The 23,596-nt window shown below is 34.0% G+C and overlaps 1 protein-coding gene and 2 pseudogenes across 1 annotated transcript; 1 reads left to right on the top strand and 2 right to left on the bottom strand.

Annotated features, from left to right (window-relative positions):
* Nucleotides 1-3,996: 3,996 nt before the first annotated feature.
* Nucleotides 3,997-4,645, top strand: LOC114366857. Its single transcript, XM_028323870.1, has one exon. The coding sequence runs from the start codon at nucleotides 4,122-4,124 to the stop codon at nucleotides 4,479-4,481; it is 360 nt and encodes a 119-aa protein (XP_028179671.1). The 5' UTR covers nucleotides 3,997-4,121; the 3' UTR covers nucleotides 4,482-4,645.
* A 4,753-nt stretch (nucleotides 4,646-9,398) lies between these two features.
* LOC114367784 lies at nucleotides 9,399-18,165 on the bottom strand (annotated as a pseudogene).
* Nucleotides 18,166-20,063: 1,898 nt separating this feature from the next.
* On the bottom strand, nucleotides 20,064-22,861 carry LOC114367783 (annotated as a pseudogene).
* Between the last annotated feature and the right edge of the window lie 735 nt (nucleotides 22,862-23,596).

Genomic DNA, 23,596 nt, shown 5'->3' with positions numbered 1-23,596 from the left:
CTCCCCGGTGTTTACTCCCCTCAAATTCCCCAACAGTGTGTTGGTATTGGTTATACAATGTGGTAGACTGGTCACTGGATGGTTTATAAATGTTCTGATTTTCTTGATTGAGAGGAACTTTTTGTTTAAGAAGGTTTTGTATTTTGTTTATGGTGTGCAGAAGAGTGTTCAGGGCTTCATATGGCTAAGTTTGGTTCTTTTGGCATGGATTCTGCTTTTCCACCATGTTTAGTGGAGATAACCGGAAAGTTTACTATTAGGGCCCTTGCTTCTTGTCTTATTGGAGCAGCTATATGGTTAGCCAAAACATTGTTGATAAAGCTGTTTGCTTCAAATTTTCAATCTACTAGATTTTTTGATAGGGTTTAAGAATCAATCTTTAGTCAGTAGATTCTGAGGACACTTTCGGGTCCTCCTTTGATGGAGATGGCTGAAAAAGTAGGCAAGGCTTCGATTAGTGGTCGACTCAGTTTTAAGACCATGATTAATGAGAATGAAGGGAAGGAAGAACAAGTCATTGATGTAGACAAGCTCAAGAAAATGAAACAAGAAAAAGTTTCTGCTTGGACTATGAAAGGGTTGATTAGTGTGATAAGGGGTTCTGGGTTGTCTACCCTCTCCTATACACCAAAGAGTGCCAATGAAGATGGGAGTGATCAGCAAGATAATGAAATTACTAGTGAGAGGGAAGCCAGGGCAGCTGTTTATAGAATTTTCAGGAACGTAGCCAAGCCAGGAAACAAGTAACATTTGCTACCCTCTGAAAATTCTCAGCAATATTTTCTAATTCAATTTCTCTAGAATTGTCTGTTGTTCTCATTTCACCCTCAATTTGTTCTAGATATATTGAGAAGGATGACCTCTTGCGATTCATGAAAAACGAAGAAGTGGAAAATGTGCTTCTACTATTTGAAGGGGCAGTTGAGACAAGAAATTAAGAGGAAGTCTCTGAAGAACTGGCTGGTAAAGTTTCTTCATATGGTCTACAATACATTTTATTTTATCAGAAGCCCTAGACTATGTTTATTGAGCATTTACATAGTTGCAATTTTCAAAATGTTTCCTTTTGTCAAAAGAAAAAAATAGTTTCCTTTACCATTATTATTTTTATCCTAAGAATTGGTTAAGAATATATCAGAGTCTAATTTCTTTCAATTTTTGCTGCACCGAAACTTCTGGAACATACAGAGTTGCCCACTTATAGATTTATTAAATTCATAGCTCGTGACCAAGCATATATAGTTGTCCTTCACAGCATGCATATGTTTCATTTCCAGCTATTACTCTTTTCAATGCCACAAGCATGACGCTCAATATTATTCATCTTTGCAGGTGAAAGTCTACCTTGAACGCTGATCACTTGTACATTCACTAAATGATTCCAATACAGCCATTCATGATTTTAATATGCTTGTGTCTGTAATTGTGCTTATTGTGATCACTATTGTGTGGCTTCTTATGATGGGTTTCTTATCATTTCAAGTTCTTGGCTTTATTTCATCCCAGCTTTTACTTGTGGCTTTCATGTTTGGCAATACGGCTAAGACTGTATTTGTAGCTATTATATTTCTTTTTGTGATGCACCCATTTGATGTTGGTGATTGCTGCGTCATTGATGCTGTTCAGGTAGTTTCCAACTCTGAGCTCTCTCAACATTCATGAGAAAATGTACCTGACTGACACATTCATTATGCTTTACAGATGGTAGTGGAAGAGATGAACATACTAACTACAGTCTTTTTGATTTCTTTGCACATTGTCTCCATCATCTGTGTATTTCAAGTCACTTGATATTTTTGGACAAAATTTTCAGATATTTTGAGAGTAATCCTCAACACTGGCACCCCAACCACAGCATATTGGTTAATGATATTGAAAATGTATCACACCATAAATTTTCAGAACTATGCGGAAAGGAGCAGCCGAAGATCTGAATTAGTTCTGGAGTTAAAGAAAATTCTTGAAGATCTTAATATTAAATATCATCTGCTGCCAAAAGAAGTTCATCTGAGTTATGCAAGGTCAGAAGACACAACGGCACAAACATAACATTTGGAAGATACCTTTCACAGTTTGATGTATCCTTTCATATGCGCAAGTGGCTAGCACAATTTTTGGTCCTATTATTTTGGTTCTAGACTAATGGTTTCCCCCGTAGTCTATATCCAGTTTGAGACCAAAAAAGGTGTGACAGATTGATGACTTGGTTGTTTCTAGGAAAAAAGTGAAATTGGTTTGCTCACTGAGTGTGTTACCCTTTGAATTAGCTGAGGCCAAGAAAGAATGATGAAGTTTAATGGCATTGCTCTGAGTAACAAAGATCACTCCAAGAACTCTTACTTGAAAGAACACAGGTTGTCATGTCTTTGTACTCTTGTGGAGTTGCAAATTGCACAAAGAATGCCAAGTTGCCAAATGATAAAGAAATTGAAGGGACTGGTGGCGGGGATAAACATTACTCATTAGGAAAATTGGAGAAGTTCAAATCAGACGATTTGTTTCTTTATTTTGTTTAAGAGGTAGATTCATGTTTAAGTATCATGATCTTTTGTTGTTTATCTTTTATTATTAGTACCGCGTGATATCTGAGCTATTATTATGTTGTTAACAAAGCATATGAAGGAGTTGGCAATTAAATTCTCTTTGTTTAAACACCCTTTAGATTCTAATGTTCTGATTTTTTTTATAATTAATCTCTAAACCAGATATATTGTAAACCTCCTAGAGCATCCTAGTAGCAGTTTGTATTTGAGAATTGTTTGAACCAAAAGTGAGGTAGACCTGCTATCGATCTCTCACTCTCCATGTTCAGAATGAAATTGTTAATTGGATTAAAAAAATGGGGCAAGAAAGAAATAAAATATAATTATGAAACAAAAATAAATTCATAAAATTAAAAGGTAAAAAGTATGATTTTCCCTAAATTCAATACTTACCTGTTCATTCTATTTTGTATACATGCACAAGGATATTTTCTCAATTGACAACAAAATTACTAATGCTTTAAAAATATTGAGATTATAAAAGTGTCTTTTAATTATTTTTTTCCATGTACATGACATATGGTCAACATGCTTAAAAATAACTCACCTATCTAAAAATTGTTTTACATTTTATTAATATTTTATTTTCATTTATATTTTTAATTTTTAAATTAAACTGACGTGGTTACAAACTTATAATATAGAAGTATTTCTTTTTCTTTTTGGAATTTTTACAAAAGGTATTGGATAACCTTATTTAGCATGTGTTTAGACAAACATTTATAAAAATGATTTTGAATAAATGTTAAAATTAATTTCGAACTGAAACAATTTATATTAGGATGCTTTTATTCTATAAATAAGTTATCAGTGAGATTTAATATAAAATTTTAATTAGTGCTAAAAGCATATATTTTTTTTATTGATTGAAATTTATTTAAAATCACAAACTTTTATGGGTCTTACGCTTTATTTAATGGACATCTTTTTTAAAAACAAATAATTTTTAATAAATTTTAAACAGAGGAAAAATTTATGTTAAAAGGAGAGTTATAATGTGTTCTCAGCAAACTGATATTTCTATCGAATGTAAAAATTACTTAAAATTAATTTAACTCAAATCTATTTGAAATTAGAATATTTCTTTAAATATTAGATCAATCATTAAAAAAATTACTTAAAATTTTATTAATTGATATTTCAATGATTTTCTATAATTCAAATGAACCCAACCATGAAATTAAACTAAACCAATTATGTTATGTTGATTCGGTTCAAAGACTTCCTACTACAAGCACAAATACAGAGCTAGACAAAGAATAACTTTTATGCCCGGTGAAAAAAAAAGAACATGCGGGAAAGAAAGATCCAATTTTAAACCTAACTGGATTTTCAACACAATGGGTGATGAATAGACTGATAAGATAACCTTATCCATCAATTTCCAATAGGAAAGCTGCCGCGTCAGATACAGGCAAATATGCTGAAAATTTCCACCTCTCATTACACTTCTGCCTCCACCACCATTTCTCTCAAACACACGTTAACATATCCATTCCCATTTCATCACTCTTCACCGGAACTTCAAGCGAGTAAACAAACAACTACTAGGGCAAGAAAGAAACTAGAGAAAAAGATATGGCTTCCACTTCTGCAGTTTCAATGGTTATGCCGGTAACTTATGCCAGCCAGAAGAGAGTGGTGCCTAGCTCTGATGCATTCTTCAAGCCACTCACACTACGGTCCTCCAAGGTAGTGGCGGCATCAAATTCCAATGGAAGGTTTCAGGTGAGGACCTCCATGAAGGAGAAAGTTGTAACAGGGCTCACAGCAGCTGCATTGACAGCTTCAATGATGGTTCCTGATGTGGCTGAGGCTGCCGTCTCACCTTCTCTCAAGAACTTCTTGCTCAGCATCGCGGCAGGTGGAGTTGTTGTTGTTGCCATTATTGGTGCTGTGATCGGTGTTTCCAATTTCGATCCCGTCAAGCGAAGCTGATGAAGTTCTGAGGCACCGTGTTTTTTTTTTTTTGTTACCTCTTATATTGATTTGTATCTTTAATGTAATGTTCTTCAGAAATGAAGTGAACCCTCTATTGTTGTGTCCTAATATGTGACTCTTATACTCCACTTGATGAGTAGAAGCTTTTCAATTCTTAAAAATGTTAATTTTCGTTTTTAAAGAATTGAATCTAACCATATGGTATGGCACCGATTTGAACCGTTTTTAAAGAACTCGATGCGCGCGATTTGAACCGTTTGGAGTTCCCGGAAATCGTTGGTTTGCCAGCGGCGAGAGCGGTAAGAAGCGACGGCGAGGAATTTTCCCGTGAGAGACACGGCGGGGCTGTAGTCCACCTCTTCGTGCGGGGTGAGTCTCTTGAGGGTGCTAGTTTCGCCATCTATGACGGTGGAGCAAACGCCGCTCCAGCTAGTGAAAACTGCGTCGTTTTGTTCGTGCGTGGAAACGAAGTATAGGTTTCCGTTATTAACGATTGGGCGATCGTGGAAGAGAGCGTTGGGGAGAAAAGGCAACGGTTTGGGTTCGGTTTCGGGTCGGGAAATGTAGAAACGGGGCGACCCAGTTCGTTCAGAGACAAAGACGACGTCGTTTTGTTGGTTAATGAATTGGGAGTTAGAGTTAACTGAGACGCCGTCGGCGAGGCGGTGGTCTGCCTTGGCGTGGGGCGGAGGATGGCGGTTGTTGAGGTCGACGGAGAAAACGTCGAAACCGTATTGGACTCTTCCGACGGTGTCATTGTTGTTGAGTGAAAGTGTGAGTGTATGAGGATTTGGGGTAGATCGGTGGGGTTTAATAAGTGTCACTCTTGCACTTTTACACTTTTACGTGTGGCATGAGGTTGGATTGTCAACATTTTCTCTCAAGGCGTCTATGATTTGAACTTTGTTTCCGATGATGGAAATATTCTCATGATTAATGTGTCAGAGAAATTCATCATTTTTAGTTATTTATTTATTTTTACCGTCTTTTAATCTATAAAGCTTGAATTTCATTTAGGAAATTATAATGCAAAACCTGAAAAATTGAGGGAAAAATGTATAAAAAAAATAGAAGTTAATGAATAATGTGATAGGATCAAAATTAAATGTGATTGAAGTTGGATGATGATAATATATATATATATATATATATATATATATATATATTATAGAAAAAATTTAGTAAATGAAATCTTATCATAATAATAACAATTTTAGAAAAATATACACTATTCATACAACAATCATTTATTATTTATGATATGTATCCTTCTCATTATCAATATACAGTCATGTAAATTTAGTATAGTTGGTAAATTAAAAAATGAACAAAAAAAAAAAAACAATTTTACCAATCAATAATTCAAACGACTGCTAATACTTAATTACTGCATTTCAACAATTGAAGTAAAATTCAGTACCATAGTGCATCCAAATAGAAAATAATATTCAAATCCATTAAAAACTATACCAGATCATGGGATGTGAACATAACATACCAAATGGACTTATTCAATATATCCAAGAATGAATACAAATCTACCCCAAAAAAATGCACCGATTCAACAATTGCATAACAGAATATGCAAAATAGGTGCATTCAATAGTAATACAATAATGTTTACATATCACAGCGTTATAATATATCATTCCATTTTCAGTCCAAAAAAATAAATCATTCCATGTACATAAAAAAAATATCATTCCATTAACAAATATAATATTTAATCCCAAGTAAGAAAATTCCATTCCCGGCTTAATTAAAACCAAAATTGAAATACCAGATTAAAATCATACTATAATAATTGAAATAGCAAAATTATTATATGACGCACATATTATAACTAAATAAGCGAGGTAATATTTCGCCTTTTCTATATGAAAGATGATCGGTACCATAATGCATGGTATGTATAACCGTGTAACAGTACAATTCAATTGCCTATATTGAATAAAATTAATCCATAGAAATTAAGACACTACACCATTTACGCAGAATTTTCAAAAAAAAAAAAGAAAGGAAAATGACGAAATAATTAACTCATAAGCAGTGTGAATAACAACCATGCACAGAAAATCTTATATCGATCATCAAAGAAATCTTTCATTTCCCCTAAACAAGATAAAAAATTGAATTACAACGGAATTGCACACAACATCAATTCTTGAAAACCTAATGCGTACGTACACCATTAATTCTTGAAACCCTAATTTGTTAACGGGAAAGAGAAAAGAAGCCAGAGAATAATAGGAGAGCGAGAGAATAATAGGAGAGGAGTGCATGATATATAACAATAACGACGACGACGACTGCAAAAAAATTAAAGTACCTTTTTTGATGTGGTTATTTATTTATTCATGTTCCCATTTCCATTCCCGGACATCATCGCTTGAAACTCTTTGAATCTTTGAATCCGTTGCCGTTGATGTTTGAGAATTTTTAATAAACCTTATAAAATACCAAATGAGCATAAAACACATTACATAACGGAATTTTATAGCGGTCACGAACAATTGGTTTAATAATCTTCATCAACCAAATCACATTCTTCCTTATGGGATGGGAGAGGAGAAACTGTTTATTGATTAGGTGTATTGGGGGACTATAACCATGTCTTAGGTTTTAAACCTATTAGGGTTTCTATTATCTCCTAATGAGTCAACTGCTCAGTAAGTCCATATCAATTTCTGGTAGTCTAATGGGCAAATCACTTTATATTGAACCGTAACTAATATAAATGTTATAATATATAGCCCATATTAATTAATTAGGAATTATAAAATTTATTACGGTCGACGCCGACGATCATCTTCTGGCACTCGTCGATGGAACACGTCTCCAAGGCTCGCCATGACCATGTTAAGTTCTTCGGCGATAATCGACCCATTACCGTCGATGTTGAAGATGGAAAAAACGTCCTTTAGATTCTCCAAAATCTCGTCGGGGTCCGCGCCCTTGGTGTTCAACTCCAAGAACTCACCTAAGTTAATGTGGCCATCACCCTCCACGTCAACCTCTTGAATCATCCTCTTAATCTCTTCTTCGGTGGTGGGTTGGCCAAGACTCTTCATCATGGTTGAGGTCCTCTGTTACGGGCAGCGCGTGAGTGCTGCAACGGCAGAGATAGTGGTGGCGAAAACGATGTTGACGTCTTCGGAAGTTTCTTCTTCTTCTTGTTAAAAAGGGATTTGAAACCCATAATTAATTTCGAAGAGTTTCAGGCAATGATGACCGGGAATGATTGAGTTTCGCCAGAATAATCAGTCAAGATTCTCTTTTGTCATCGTTCGTTGGCTTTGGCTTTGGAAAAGGGAAGGACAACGTCAAAGCCTAAGAAACTACTATGGGTCGTGTTTAGAGGGGAGAATCTTGATTGATAAGTATTATTATTGGCACCGAAAGTGGACTGTCGTGACAATAAACATAATTTTAATGTATTTAATTTAATTAATGTGCATGTGTGAAAATAAACATAATTTTAATGCATTTAATTTAATTAATGTACATGTGTGAAAATAAACATAATTTTAACGTATCTAATTTAATTAATGTACATGTGTGAAAATAAAACGAGTTTATTTCTTTTAAACTCAATTTAATTTACGAGCTTTTATCATTAATTTAACATTAATAAAGAAAATATAAAAATATTTATTATTATATTTTTCTTATTTAAGTTTTTTTACTTTTATATCTTTAATCTTAATTCTATGATCTGAATTTCAGTTAACAATCAAATCAAATTTTAATTTTAAATGGAGACTAACTTTTGTTTGTTATTTGATACGAATTAAGTTAAAAAAATATTAAATTACTAATTCGATCATTTTGTTGCAATCATTATAATTTTTTTAGTTATAATAATTAATCACAATTTACTATTAACATTTAGGTATATTTATCGCACTTTTTATACTCAGGAATTAAATTTTATATTTTCATACACATTTGTGAGCAAAGTGGAAAGAAGAAAAATAAAAAAATATTATAGGACAAATATACTCTTATACTGTCATTTAGAGGTCAAGTTGTGACAAATTCGTCCTAGGTCAAGTTGTGACAAATTCGTCCTTCTATATCACATAGGCTATTCTATTAATAGAAGTAACGATTGAATATATTTATCGCACTTTTTATCTTTAGAATACTAAATCTTATATTTTCATCATCCAACAATAAAAGAAATAAAAGTAATTATTCATGCTTTAAAAATTTTATTCTCTAAAGCATCACAATTGTGGAATGTACTTAGAATATATTAATTATGTAATTTTAATCTCTAAATATCATGTCAGAATGTCAACACACATGTTAGTGACGTATCAATGTATGTTAGGTCCTTTGTTACGTCAATGTTTGAGTGCAACATTATCCCAAGCATTAAACAATTCTTATTAAAATTTGGACAGTAATTTAATGGTTGACCAACATTAATTGCTCAAATTAAAAAAGATTTAAATACTCTCTCAATTGTCCTCTACAACAGTGGTGCATCCTCTCCATTGTCAACTACCATTATGCAGAGTTGGAGGACCTCGTTGCTGCCTCATCGTTAGTTGTTTGGTGTGCGCCGATGTCGTCCTCTCCATTTCTCATATTTAACTTATTGCTCTGTTTTGATTCGATTTCCACTGTGAATCCAATTTTTTTTTAGAAATGAAGTGAACCCTCTATTGTTGTGTACTAATATGTGACTCTTATACTCCACTTAAGTAGAAGCTTTTCAATTCTTAAAAATGTTAATTTTCGTTTTTACACATTATAGAAATAGTTAATTACGTGTTTGTGTTGCACGGAACGAAATTAAGTAGCAGACCAATGATGGATTACATTTTGAAATAATCCAACTCTAAGGAACGTTCTAGAATATTAAGTATAAATATAGCTGACAGCAAATCAGAATGGATCAGATAGTAGGAGTAAAGATCATTGATAATTCAACAATAGTGTGATCACACGATAATATGAGGTAACACAGGGAACAATGAATATATCCTGTGTGATATAAAGCCACACACAAAAAAAAGAAACAGAAGATTCAAACTTGAATTGATACTATCTAAATGACACAGTAACTCATAGTTACTAATGAGTAATGATCGATTCTATGTAAAGCTTGAATACTAATACTAATAGGTATGGCTTATCGTACTAAAAGAAGCTGGAACCATACGATTACTGCCTACAAAACTTGGAAATCGAATCAAGTATGTATTTACTCTCTGAAGAATAGTTCACCTTCTCAGCCTTGACAACAGTAATCTTCACCTTCTGTTCATCACCGTATAATTCCTCTTTGATTTTCAGCCTAAACATAAACTAGTTGAAGAATCGGTTCTTGATTATTTCTCCAAACTTCTCACCATCCTGCTCTTTATGTTTCAAAAAGTACAGATCCTTTGCTGAGTACTCCATAATCTCTTCCCCTCCTCAAACTCTTGGTTGCATCTATCACATTGCCACCTAGTGTTTCCTGACCTAGTCACTTTCTTATTGCACCGGCGATCTCCAATCATCAGAGGGCAAGCTGTGCAACAAAATGTATCTGTTTTGATGAATAATATAGCAGCCCTTACAATGATCCAGTCTGGCTTGTCTGACCGCCCTAGACCTTCATCCTTCATTCGAGACACAGTTTTGCGTACCTTATTCTTCACTGCTCCAGGAATAATGTCCTTAGAAATTGATAGGGAGGCAGAATCTTTTCCTACCCGATCAAACCATTCTCTTAGGCTATGAGCCTCAGGAAAATCAGGATTTATGAAAAGCTGCGTGGTAGAAATAGAACCTATTGACTTTCCACTAAAATCATTCACCTTCCCAGCTTTGACTGCTAAAATTGGGAAAGATCCAGTATCCACCATCTCTTGCAGCTGTTGTCCTTCCCTGTTGCAGAATTCGCCCCACAGTGTAAGTTCAACACTCCTGCCAGAACTGTCCTTCAGACTCAAAATTCTTCTCTGGGTTTCCACTCCATTCTTCCTCAAGATAGGAACTGAAGGATTCACAGATGTCACTATAACATCCAGTATGGAGTTATTGTCAACATTCTCGATGTCATTAATAGGTCTGAAGGAGAACTGCTATCTAGGTATAGAACCATCCTCATCTGGGCAGAGCTCAACTGTTGAAGTTGATTCCAACAAAATTTCCCATTCATTCTTCAAATGGTTGAAATTCTTCTGAGCAGGTTTCAAGCTACCTTTCGATATCATGTAAACTTTACCAACCTCAATTACATTATAGAAGTGATCAACAGCAGCATTAAAGCATGTTACTCGTATTTCACTTCCATCAGAACTCGTATTTCACCTCCATCAGAATCAAGCAGATCAAATAAGAAGACGTTCCCATCACCACGAGCATTATTATAGCGACGCAGATCCACTTTAGCAGTTACCCTTGCTTTGATAGCCCACCGACATTGATAAGGATTTAAAGCAGCTTTAGGAACGATGCGTGCTGGCACCTCATTTTTCACCACTGGCCCACAGCCTTTGTAAAGTGGAGGCGGTTGGTATGGTGGTTGAATTGTTGGCCTGAAATTCTGTGTGTTATTATGACTTGCATTTTGGGCAGCAGAACTATTACTAGTCCTGGGCAAATTCTCCAAGTGCTATCAGCTGAAGCTCTCACAGTCGATTTATCAGAATCCATATATGGCTTCGGATTCCCAATGATCTCAAACTCAGCCAATATAGTTTCCTTGTTTAGAATCACAACAATCCTGTGTAACGAAAAACACAGTAAAATAGATTAATTAATTAATTTTACATGACAAACCTAAAGTTGAAGATGTAAGATTCAACCAGCAACATGCTTTCATTCTTTAGCATCCATCAATATGAAATTTTTTTAAAAAAAGGTCCGTGTCCGTGATTTCGGCTGCAACATCAAGGTTTTTTAACTGTCCCTAATATCAACAAACACAATGAAACCGCAACCGATATTTAAAACCTTGGCAAAAACATTAAGTCTCTAAGAACTATATGGTAACTAAGGTTTTGCAAATCTTCAATTAGGTCACAATTGCATTTCTCTATTCACACATTAACCATTCACAAGAAGCAAAAACTCACGAAACATAAAATTCAACCGTTTCCTTTTTCAATTGTCAGGGTTTATAGGAGCAAAAGAATTATGGTATGACAAATTTGCTTTCAGAAGTGAAATTCCAACCAAATTAAAACTCGAATAACATAAAAACTGAAATTCGTAATAGTAACACTATTAATTCGAACATAATTGCAGAGATTACTTGCAGTTCTTGAGAGAAATGCATATATAATCGAGAAGCTGAATAATCGAACCCTTTTGAACTTGATCGGTTCAGACTCGGTCATTGAGTTGAGTTGCGAGCATTGTGTGGTGAGAAAAAACGGCGTTGGAAAGTAGAAGATGTAAAAAATTTTAAGGGGTTTCCTAGACTATCAATTATAGGAAACAACAGGATCTTGAAACTTATGATTCTCACAAACAAATAATAATGCATACCTTTCTCCATTCGAAGACTTCTCTCTGGTGTATTTTGATTTCCTTGAAAGAGGAGAGAAATAAAATTTCCCTTCCTTTGACCTTTTTTTCTTCTGCCTCTCTCCATTCGTGATGACTATGAGTGAGAGAGAACACTTTTTTGTCAGGAAGGGGACCTTTTTTCTTCTGCCTCTCTCCATTCGTGTATTAATCCCCTTTTATAACCATTACTCCCATCAAGTAGCAGTTCCCTTTAGAAACTTCTCCTAATTAATCCAATTACAATTTAGTCTTTAATTATTAATTATTTATTTATTAGTCCCTACATAAGTCACATGTCTCTTACATGAGACATTAATTCTAACATTTTCCCACTTGGCTCATGTGACATTAATAAACATTATGGACTAAATAAATAAATAGATTAACTAACATAATGCGCATTAAAAATTGACTAAATTGTTCTATACATTGGGTACATCATAATTTCATGATTAAGAATAAGAACCAATTCGAGTCATGGCGATTGTACATCATCTAATCGACATAGTCCCTTCCATGCACTACAAATTAATCTTCTCCTTAATATGACCATTAGTTAGGAGTACATAATTGGTCCAACATAATGTCTTCATTCAAGACAAAACCTGTTAACATTACTCTAACACAAACATGCATGCAAATATAGAGAACAGGTCATCAGAAACATATCATAATTGAGCTCAGAGTGTCACTAAAATGCATAAGATAAATTACACTTAATGATCATCAATAACAATAATGCCCATACTTTCAACATGTTCTATAATGTCTTGGGCGGTAATCCCTTATTCAAAGGGTCAACTATCATAAGGTTTGTGCTAATATATTCTATTGACACTCTTTGTTTCTGAACTTCTTCCTTAACGACAAAGTATTTCAATTTCATATGCTTAGTACCCTTAGAGTACTTGTCGTTCTTACAAAAATATTGCTGCAGAACTATCACAATACATTTTCAGCGGCCTAGCAATAGAAAATAACTTTCATTTGTTTTCATTCCATATCATTTCTAGGACATTGTGCGAGACTAAATTTGTCTCCTTTCTAAATTAGAATAAGTGATGTTAAACACATTTCCATCTTGAATCTCTCTAGTACTTTATTGGTATATGCTTTCTGAGACAAACCTACCAATCCTTGTGATCTATTACAGAATATTTCTATCCCTATCACATAGCTTACCTGACCCATATCTTTCACTTCAAAGTTTCTAGAGAGAAATTTCTTAGTCTCATGAAGAAAACCAAGATCATTAGTTACAAGCAATATATCATCAACATACAGGATTAGAAACATAACCTTACTCCCACTGACCCTCAGATATATACACTGATCAACAATATTTTCCTTAAATCCAAAGGAAACAATGGTATCATTAAGCTTCAAATACCATTGGTGGGAAGCTTGCTTAAGACCGTATGTTGATTTCTTTAATTTGCACACCATGTGTTCCTTTCCTTCAACTGAGAACCTCATTGGTTGATCCATATAAACATTCTCATCTAAATCTCCTTTAAGAAAGGCGGTTTTCACATTTATTTGATGTAGCTCCAAGTTATAATGGGCTACTAATGCCATGATAATCCTGAAAGAATACCGGTGAAAACGTCTCTTTATAATCAATGTCATTTTTGTGAGTAAATCCCTTAGCAACAAGTCTAGCCTTGTAATGTTCAAGGTTGCCATGAGAGTCACGTTTAGTCTTGAAGACCCACTTACAACCAACTCTCTTACAACCCTTTGGTAATTCTACAAGGTCCCAAACACCATTAGGTTCCATGGAATTTATCTTTTCTTTCATGGCATTTAACCACTTCTTAGAATTATCACAGCTTACAGCTTGTGAAAACAAAACGGGATCATTATCAATAATGCTTAAGTCTGTTTTTGTTTGATGTAGGTATACCACATAGTCATTCGAAATAGTTGGTCTCTTTTTTGCTTTGAGACCTCCTTAATGCTACTTCTTGCGGTTCTTCCATAATAGCTTCATTATGCATCATAGGTTCATTATTGTGTTGCTCCTCTTCATTAATTTTGTAACAACAACAACTAAAAGAAGCAATCACCTTACTACTAGAGGCACAAGCTAAAAGGACTTGCACTCTAACTTTTTTAATTTCCACTTCTCGTGGAACTGTACTCCCATTGATTTCATCATTTTCAATGAATCTTGCATTTCCAGTTTCGACAATTCTCATACTATGATTAGAACAATAAAACATATACCCCTTTGACTTTTCTGGATAACCAATGAAATATCCATTGATTGTTCTTGCATCCAATTTTCTTTCTTGCGGATTATAAATCCTTATTTCTGCCTGGCAACCCCAAACATGCAGGTGCCTTATACTAGGTATCCTATTTGTCCACAGTTCAAAGGTGCCTTTGGAACTGCCTTACTAGGAATCCTATTCAACAAATACATGGTAGTTTTCAAGGCATGCATCCATAAAGATACGGGTAAAGTCAAATTGATTAACATACTCCTAATCATATCCATTAAAGTTCAATTACGCCTTTTTTATACACCATTTTGTTGTGGTCTACCGAACATTGTGTATTGTGCACAAATGCCACGTTTCTGAAGAAGCTTAGCAAATGGACCTGAGTGTTGCCTAGTTTCATCATATCTTTCGTAATGCTCACCACCTCTATCATATCTAATAATTTTCACATTTATGTCTAATTGCCTTTTTACTTCATTGTAGTAAATTTATAAGGCATCCATTGCCTAAAAAATCTCGGGCAGTAAGTAGACATAACCGTAACGTGAATAATCATCAATAATGGTGATAAAGTATCATTCATTTTTGAAAGAACTGACATCAAAAGGTTCACAAATATCAGTATGCACAATTTCAAGAAGCTGAGTGCTTCTTGTAGCTCCTTTCTTTGTATGTTTTGCTTGTTTTCCCTTAATACAACCCACATAAATATTTAGATCCGTAAAATCTAGATAAGGAAGAATTTCGTTCTTTATTAATCTTTCCATCCTTTCTCTAGAAATGTGACCTAAACATTTATGTCACAAGAAAGCAGATCGTTCATTCACTAAACTACGTTTAGTGCCAACATTATGATGCAAAGTTAAAACAATTTCAACATACAAATTGTCTATTTTCAATTTATATAAACCATCACAAAGAATACCAGTACCAATGAGATGATTATGCTTAAATAAATTGAAACATCCATTACCAAAAATTAAAAGAGTATCCAGTAACATCAAGTTCAGATAATGAAACTAAATTCCTAGATAAACTAGGTACGTAAAGAGTTTCCAGTAAATCTAAATGATGTCTAGTGTCGAGTTTTAAATAATAAGTCACGACTACTTACACTGGAGCTTTCACTTTATTCCCCATGAAGACGAACTTCTCATTTGGGCTTATGGTTTGGATTGTAAGGAATCTCTGCATAGCGTTAGAAACACGAGTCATACATCTAGAATTACTCCATCATGTATCATGGGAAACTTCAGTTAAGTTTGATTCAAAACATACATGAGCATTAAGCTCACTTTTCTTTTCGAATCAAGACTTGCACTTTAGGTAATCCTTCTGGAAATGTCTTGATTTCCTACAAAATTGATAATTATTTCCCTTTGATACCTTCCTCTGGATTTGCAAAGAGTATTGATTTTTAATTACCCTCTGCCTTTATCATGCTTCTTCATAAATTTATTTCCAGCTCATTGATTCCCTTGGTGGCTTACATAATGGACTGAGTGACTTCCTTTATTCTTAAGCCTCGTTTCTTCTTGAACTAACATATTGTGCAATTCATGCACATTCCATTTATCTTTCATGGTATTATAGCTCATTTAGAATGGGCCAAACTCAGACGGTAATGAGTATAGAATAAACTGAACAAGAAAGTTCTTATTCACAGCCATTATATTCCCATGGTCTTAAGTCTTGTTGCAATATTTGTCATCTCAAAGACATGTTCATACGTAGTATGTGAACCATCAAACTTCATGATAGTCAATGTACTCATTAATGTCCCGGCAACAGACTTATCAGCTGTTTGAGAGTGCTCTCCCACTAATCACATAAACTTTTTAGCACTTTTGATTTTAGGGAGAGTTCTCTTAATACTGTTTGCAACAATCATTCTCATTTACATTAGGCTAAGTCTGTCCAATCTTCCCTAATCTTTATAGTGGGTTTCTCATCATTGCTACTAGCATCAATAATAGTAACAAACTTCTCTTCCAACATAGCAAGATCATAATCCAAAACACTGAGGTAAAATTGGACTTGCTCATTTCTGTTAGAGAAGTTAAGTCCATTAAAATTGGCACAGATGATACATAAGAATCCAATGAATTCAAAACATCTATTACATAATAAAATTCACATAAATGTTTTGAGACATAAAATACATGTCATGCATATGATTCATTCAAATAACGGTCAATGTATATTGATGTTCTCCTTTGGGTGATACACCAACACACAACATACAAACATAATGATGCTAATAAAATTTTAACATTATTTGGCAATTAAATATGCACCAATTAGTAGTATCTATTTCCTTTGGACATATAAATAAAACTAATGATACACACAAATCGCCTACAATTATATTCATTAATTATAAGAACAACTAATCAACCTTTGGATGATCCATAAATATCTTATAACAATGAATTTCAATTACCCATAAACCAATAATCATATAATTTAACATCTATTATTCCATGAGTAATCAAAATAATCATTAATTTAGAATTAAATAACCTTACAAATTTGGCCACTTTGGTGACTAACAAATTCAACATACATTTAATTCTAACCAAATATATATAGTCTGCACATACTTATTGCTATTAACAATTCACAGCCATTTTATTAATTTCATTCCAGACCATAAAATAATATTTGTATTTATTTGTGTCTTTCATTCAAACACGTTCAAACAAATATGTAACATATACATATATTTACTGCTATCAATAATTTCAAAGCATTCACGTTAATTTAATTACAGGGTATAAACTTTCAATCCTTTAATCAAATTTAATAAGAATTTTCAAAAAAAAAAAACAAGTGGGACTGAAAATAGCAAAATGGGTTGCAAATAGCAATTTCAAAATTCCTTCACCCCTGCTAGGAAGCCTACGTGTAGCAGCCGCAACTTTTCCATGAATTGGAATTGCAACTCACGCTTTCTTTCTCCATTAGAAATAGATACTGGCAGCCACAATGGCATTTTCCAACTTTTCATAATATTTATACCCTGCAATGAACGTAACGTACGTGCTAGCGCTTTTCAAAAAGTTGAAACTTACGCTCATAGTAATGTGGCTTTCTCATATTATATGATAAAAATATCAATACCAGCCACCATTATCATGGAATTAAATTAGATAGCACAAAAGGATAAATTTGAAATCTTTCTCCAAATTTAATATATACAATTCAAAAGTACCCACTACGTACAAATATCATAAGTTTTTCTTCATTGAATGCAATCAAAATAATATAATTTTACGCATTCATGTTCTTTTCAATATAAGATTTCATACTTGCAACGGAAAAAATCCCTAAATTTCATAATTAGCATTCATGCATAATTGAGAGAAATTAAATTATTCCTAAATTTTATAATTAGGGTTGATGCATAATTGGGAGAAATTAAATCATGCTTGGAGAATCATAAATTTCATAACACATGCTCTGATACCACATGTAAAAATTCTTAAGAATTATAGGAAATAACAGGATCTTGAAACCTATGATTCTCACAAACAATCAATGAAAGAGGAGAGAAATTAGATTTCACTTCCTTCGACCTTTCTTTCTGCCTTTCTCCATTCGTGATGACTATGAGTGAGAGAGAACACTTTTTTGTTAGGAATGAGACTTTTTTTCGCGTTAGTGGGTATTAATCCCCTTTTATAACCACTACTCCCCTCAATTAACCCAATTACAATTTAATCTTTAATTATTAATTATTTATTTATTAGTCCCTACATAAGTCACATGTCTCTCACATAAGACATTAATAATTCTAACAGAAGACGGTATCTCTGTTGTTGCGAGTTTTAGCTGTTGGAGATTAGGGCCATGTCCAGAACCTGAACAAGCAGTTTCGCATTCACGTCGCCGCCGATTATCACCGGAATCATGTTTGCTGTGAGATTCAACGACATGCTCCCTCCAATTGTGGATTTTCCCAAACAAACTCATTACTCCCAAACGGAAAAAGAAAACGAGGGAGATTGGGTGTTGTTTTGAAAGGCGGGAGCACGAGGAAAAAACATGATCAGGTCTGTTGAACCGGTAAGCAAACATATGATATACAACCTTCCTTTCTATAAGAAAAAGTTATACTATATTTTACATTATAAGTTAGCCTTCCTTTTTATAAGAAAAAGTTATAATATAATTTACTTTATAACTTGTTTCTTATAAATAAAAATAAAAGTAACAATTTTTTTATGTATAGAAATAAAAAAATAATGTGAAAAAATTTAAAATAACTCACGTACACTTTTACTTAACAACACAGCTAGACCCTTTTACAAACAAATGATATAATTTGATTAGGTTAAAATATATTTTTATTTTTTTATTGTATTATTAAAATTAATTTTGGTCGTTTATATTTTAATATATTTATTTTGGCAATTTTATCTTTTAAATTTGGCTCGATGTTATTCTTTGTCAGCTTAAAATTAATGTCATTAGTGTTGTCAAAATAATAATTAATTTTAGGACAATATATTTTAGGTCCCTCTAAGATGATTATGATTAAATTTGATCCCTTTATTTTTTTTTTATTATTTTTGTCCATCTAATTTTAAAATAAATACAAACATAGGTAATTTTAGAGGGATCTAAAACATATTTTACCCTTAATTTTAATATATTGATAGTTTTTAATAGTTATCATAATTTTATTTTAGGCTAAATTATATTTTGTCATTTATCTTATTTTTAATAATTTTAATTTATTACTATTTAAAAAAATTATTACTTTATGTTTTAAAGTGCATTAAAATAGTCCTTCTCGTCATGTTGGTTATGATCAACGTTAAAAATATCGAGTTGGAATTCCTTTGGATCTCCAGTAATTGTTTTAGTGTAAGACTTTTGACAATTATAACCAATTTTCTAACAATTTTAAACCACCAAAACTTACTTATTTTCCATACCCTTTAGTTTTTTAGTATTTTCCTTATGCTTTCAGAATTTTGCATCAACAACAACAAAGAAACATCAAGACTTAGAAAAATCACCCTTATTATCAGGATTCGTGCCAGATCCAAACATTCTCCTCCATATTTTATCACTAGAAAGAAAATTAAAAATAAAATTGTAACAGCTTCAAAGCAACAACAATAAGATGAAGAGAAAGACTAGCAACAACAAGAAGACGAAGACTCGATCTCAAAGTTTTTGGAACCTCAAAGCAAGGACTAGATGTTGAACCTTCTATGTGAGGTTGCAATAGAACCACGACATGGTGGATCATATCTCACTACTAGAAAAGTAGAATTCAAAAACGGTGGAAAACGCTTTTCAAAGATGGGGACACACGTCTTTGTAACTAACAATGTTGTAGAGGGTGGATGTTTCTATGACGGTCGTAAAATGACCGTCTTAGAAACACGAGATAAACAAAGTTGTGCCTACAACATCACCGATGTAGAAAGCAGTACTTTCTACATTAGTGTTGTCGTAGATACTACTTTGTTTATCACGTATTCTACAATGGTCGTTTTATGACCGATGTAGTTTGTCACGTGTTTCTTTTTCGGCCGATGTAGAAAGCTTTTAAACAAATTTAAAATTTTTCCATGAGGAAAAAGCATGGAAGGACCGTACCAAGACCCATGAAACAAAAAAGATCAAAACCTGTAAAAGTGATCTACTGTCAATGTAGTTTTTATATTGCACAAAAATATGCTTTTAAACAGCAATTAAGGGCACATAATTAAATATTAAGCCCACAAATTTCAAGATAAAAAGAAAAGAAGTGCCAACTATTTATGTTGACAATTAAACCATTCACTCAAATTTACATCTGTTTTTTCATTTATATTTTTCAAATCTTCTAGAATAGACAATCCATTGCTTATAGTCATTTTGATATACCAGGTTTTGTTACTCAACATGAATAATTTTTTATCCTATCTATTTATCAACACTTAGATAATAAAAAAAAACCTATTATTGAGTATTAAATTTAGTGTACATTATCTAAACTAATGTATGGTGTGCGCAAACTATACCATGATCTAAACATGCAATTAATGTTGTAGACTATAGTGGGAATCAGGGTGTTACTTACCACACCATTAGCTAATAATTGAGCTATTGTGCAAATGTTGGGCAAATAAATAAGCCACTTGGGAGCCAAAGGCTTGTTGTAATCATCTATGAAGTTGCTATGAGGCCTGCAGCTTGATATCCAAATGCCCAATAGCCAGAGATAGCTACGCTAAAGAAACTCAATGCACTACAACATAACAAACACATAGTCCTTAAATTTGAGCATTTCCCCTTCTACCGGGGGTGCTAACGTTGCCTGTAATAAAAATGTGTAATTTTCTAATTAGAAGTTAAAATACTTTGATGGCGTGGGTAGCATTAACAAGTTCTATATATTAGAGTGAACACATTTGATTGTTTCTAACATGAATTTCTGGAACTATTCCGCTACCATAAGTGTTGGAAATGGTGGGAATGGCATTAAAGATTCCAAATATGCGATTTGTTATGTCACCTATTAAAGAGTAATCCTTTTCTGGCCCATTTGATGATTTTCCTGATTCCGTAGACATTTCGAGAAAATTCAGAATGCACTCAATTGCAAGCATAAGTGCTAATTAGTTAATTGGATTATTAATGAGGGGAAAGAAAATACTGATATATATGGAAGCTGCAGTAACACAGGCACTGTAGGATAAGCAGATGACCAAAGACATTAGATTAATATGTCTCAATGAGTGGAAAGATGGCATTTGAGCCAAAATCAGCATGAACTAATGTTAAATATAGTATATAGTATATATGACAATCATTAAAACTGGCTTTCAATGCATAACTAATGTGGAAGATGCAATGATGCAAACGTTAAATATAGTATATAATATATATACAAGGCATATACCTGACCTAAAACCAAGACAACATTGGCCTTGAATGTACGAATTGCATGCAAGAGCAATTGCAACAGAATACACATGCACAGAAAAAAAAAAGGAGTGAGAGGATAGAACACTATAATCAATACTAATCATAATTAGCAGTGAGTTAAATGTCTGAATGGTGATCAATTTAACAATAAGCTAAAGTTCAAAGGCCAATTACATCATAACCTACACCCTCTATCCATCCCATAGTATTTATCACCATGCCTAAAGCTCTAGATTCAACATTTCCAGTAAATTGCCTGTCAATCACCCCTGCAAGCTCCTTAACAAGCACTTTATACAATTCTACATTGTTAATGCAAAAAAGAAAAATACGTTTGGTGATTGGATTTTCATTTCCTTCATGCACTACTGATGATTTCAAAAGTTCAAACCAATGAAAATTTATATAATGTTGCCAACTTAAAATAGAAGTTACATCACTAATCACCTAGGAGTCGTGTGCCCATAATAGTAAACAAGAGGCATTTCAAGTGGAATGCCTTCCACAGGATCGATTGACATTTCAATTGGAGTGGCGGCAATGCATTTAGGAATTGTTATAGACCCTTGGCCAATATCCAGATCAACAAAGATAGGCTTCCAACCTTGTTTAACTGCCCAACTAAGAAGCATCCTCGACAAGGTACTCTTTCTAGAATCAGTAGGTCCTACAACAATGACCCTAGGGCCCTGACCAACCAAATTCACAAAATTCACATACCACAAACTTTAGAGCTTACAAATGAAAGAAAATAACATGACAATCTATGATAAAATCATAAGCTTTCAAGTCTCTCAGCACAATTTACGTAAAATAAAGCATTATTTTCCACAGTTCATGTTAACATTAAAAATTATAAGCCATACAAAAGTAACAACAACACTTTTCACGCCAACTTACATGTCACAAGGTTTTAAAAATATGTCTGAAACTGCGATTTCAGCTGCAACACATGAGCTGGAATTGTCTGCAATTTCCTGCAATATAAAGGAAAGTGACAAAACCGTGGCCGCAATTTAAAACCTTGATGTCAACCATCCAGTCAAGTAATCAAGATACACACCAAAAATACCTGAGAAGAACCAGAATCATCTGGTGGTGAGGCTTTCGCACGACTTCTTCTTCCATCTAGCACAACATGCAGATTTACATAACTAACCATTGGAGTCTGCACTCAAAAAGTTGCAATCTCCTCATCAGTGATATCCCAAGTTTTTTTTGTCTTACCAATAAGTTTGACAGAAAGAATGCACGCAATAGGGCGGTTACATTGGCTTACCACATCAGCAGTATAATCAGTTTCAGTAGCACCATCCATTTCAATGGTTGCACCATACCAAGTAAACACCTGAAAGATAAAAAAAAACATTTTTCTTATAAAAAGAAGAAAATAGACATGTAAATGTAACAAAAATGCGGATATAAAAAGATATTACAGCAAACTTGAGCCTGGGAGGAAAATTAAGCCAGATTTCGGGTGGAAGCTCGGTGCCAAAAATCTCAGCAGTGTCATTAAGGAGTCAAAGGCGAAGAGGTGCGTCGTTACCAACTTCTATTCTCAGTTCGCTTTCTCTCTCCAATTTGACTTGCTTTATTGTCGATGCCGAACCCGAACCACCTACGGGACCTGCACCACCGTACGCCATTTTTTTTTCTTCTTCTTTCCCTAAAATTCCAATTTCGGTTCTTTTTGCTTCGAATAAAACTTGGATGAATAGATTCTGAAAATTCAACTTGGTGTCTTGTCCATTAGGGTTTGCGAATGTGAGTAAGCAAGTGAAGGAAAGGGGAAGAGAGTTGAGAAGCAGTAACAACCACAGAGTTAGAGAAGACCTAATGTTGAAGATGAAGCGAAAGAGAGAGGGGCCACCGGAACAAGTGTTTGCGTGTGCGAGAAAGAAAGAGAAAAGACATGAGCATGCTTAGGTAACTGAGCTTCGCTGATGGCGGTCTGCTTCGGATGGCCTCGTCATCGGATGCCACGTGGAGCGAGTCCCTGTCGGCGTCGCGATAAACGCCACGATGGCGGTCCCATGCTCAGCGTCTCCCCTATGTAGCAAATCTAAACCCCAATTCTTCTATTCTCCGTCGATGCGCACAATCCCTTCAGCAAATGAGTTAGGTAGTGCGGGGTAGGGTAGTGCAATTCAATGTTGGTGTTTAATAAACCCATCGTTGTCATGCACAAACGACATTGTTTTTAACAAAAACGTCATTGAAATAAATCTCCTATTTACTAAAATGCCACCGCGTCTAAAACAATGTTGTTTTTGGTACCACCGTCGTTGAAGGCACGTCGTAGAATAACATATTTATAGTAGTGTCTACAAGGTGGCCAACGAGGACTGCAAGGTCTTCAACACATTCAAACATACTTAGCGCATTCTGGTAGCATGACATTAAGGACTGCAAGGTCGTCAGCAACAAGGTCTTCAACAA

The sequence above is a fragment of the Glycine soja genome, chromosome 9 (assembly GCF_004193775.1).
Source record: "Glycine soja cultivar W05 chromosome 9, ASM419377v2, whole genome shotgun sequence".
Lineage (NCBI taxonomy): Eukaryota > Viridiplantae > Streptophyta > Magnoliopsida > Fabales > Fabaceae > Glycine > Glycine soja.
Note: the sequence above shows the minus strand (reverse complement) of the source record. Positions and strands in the feature narration are given on the sequence as shown.

What these genes read in the sequence shown, in the direction of transcription:
- LOC114366857 (XM_028323870.1), top strand. Translation starts at nt 4,122, where the DNA reads ATGGCTTCCACTTCTGCAGTTTCAATGGTTATGCCGGTAACTTATGCC.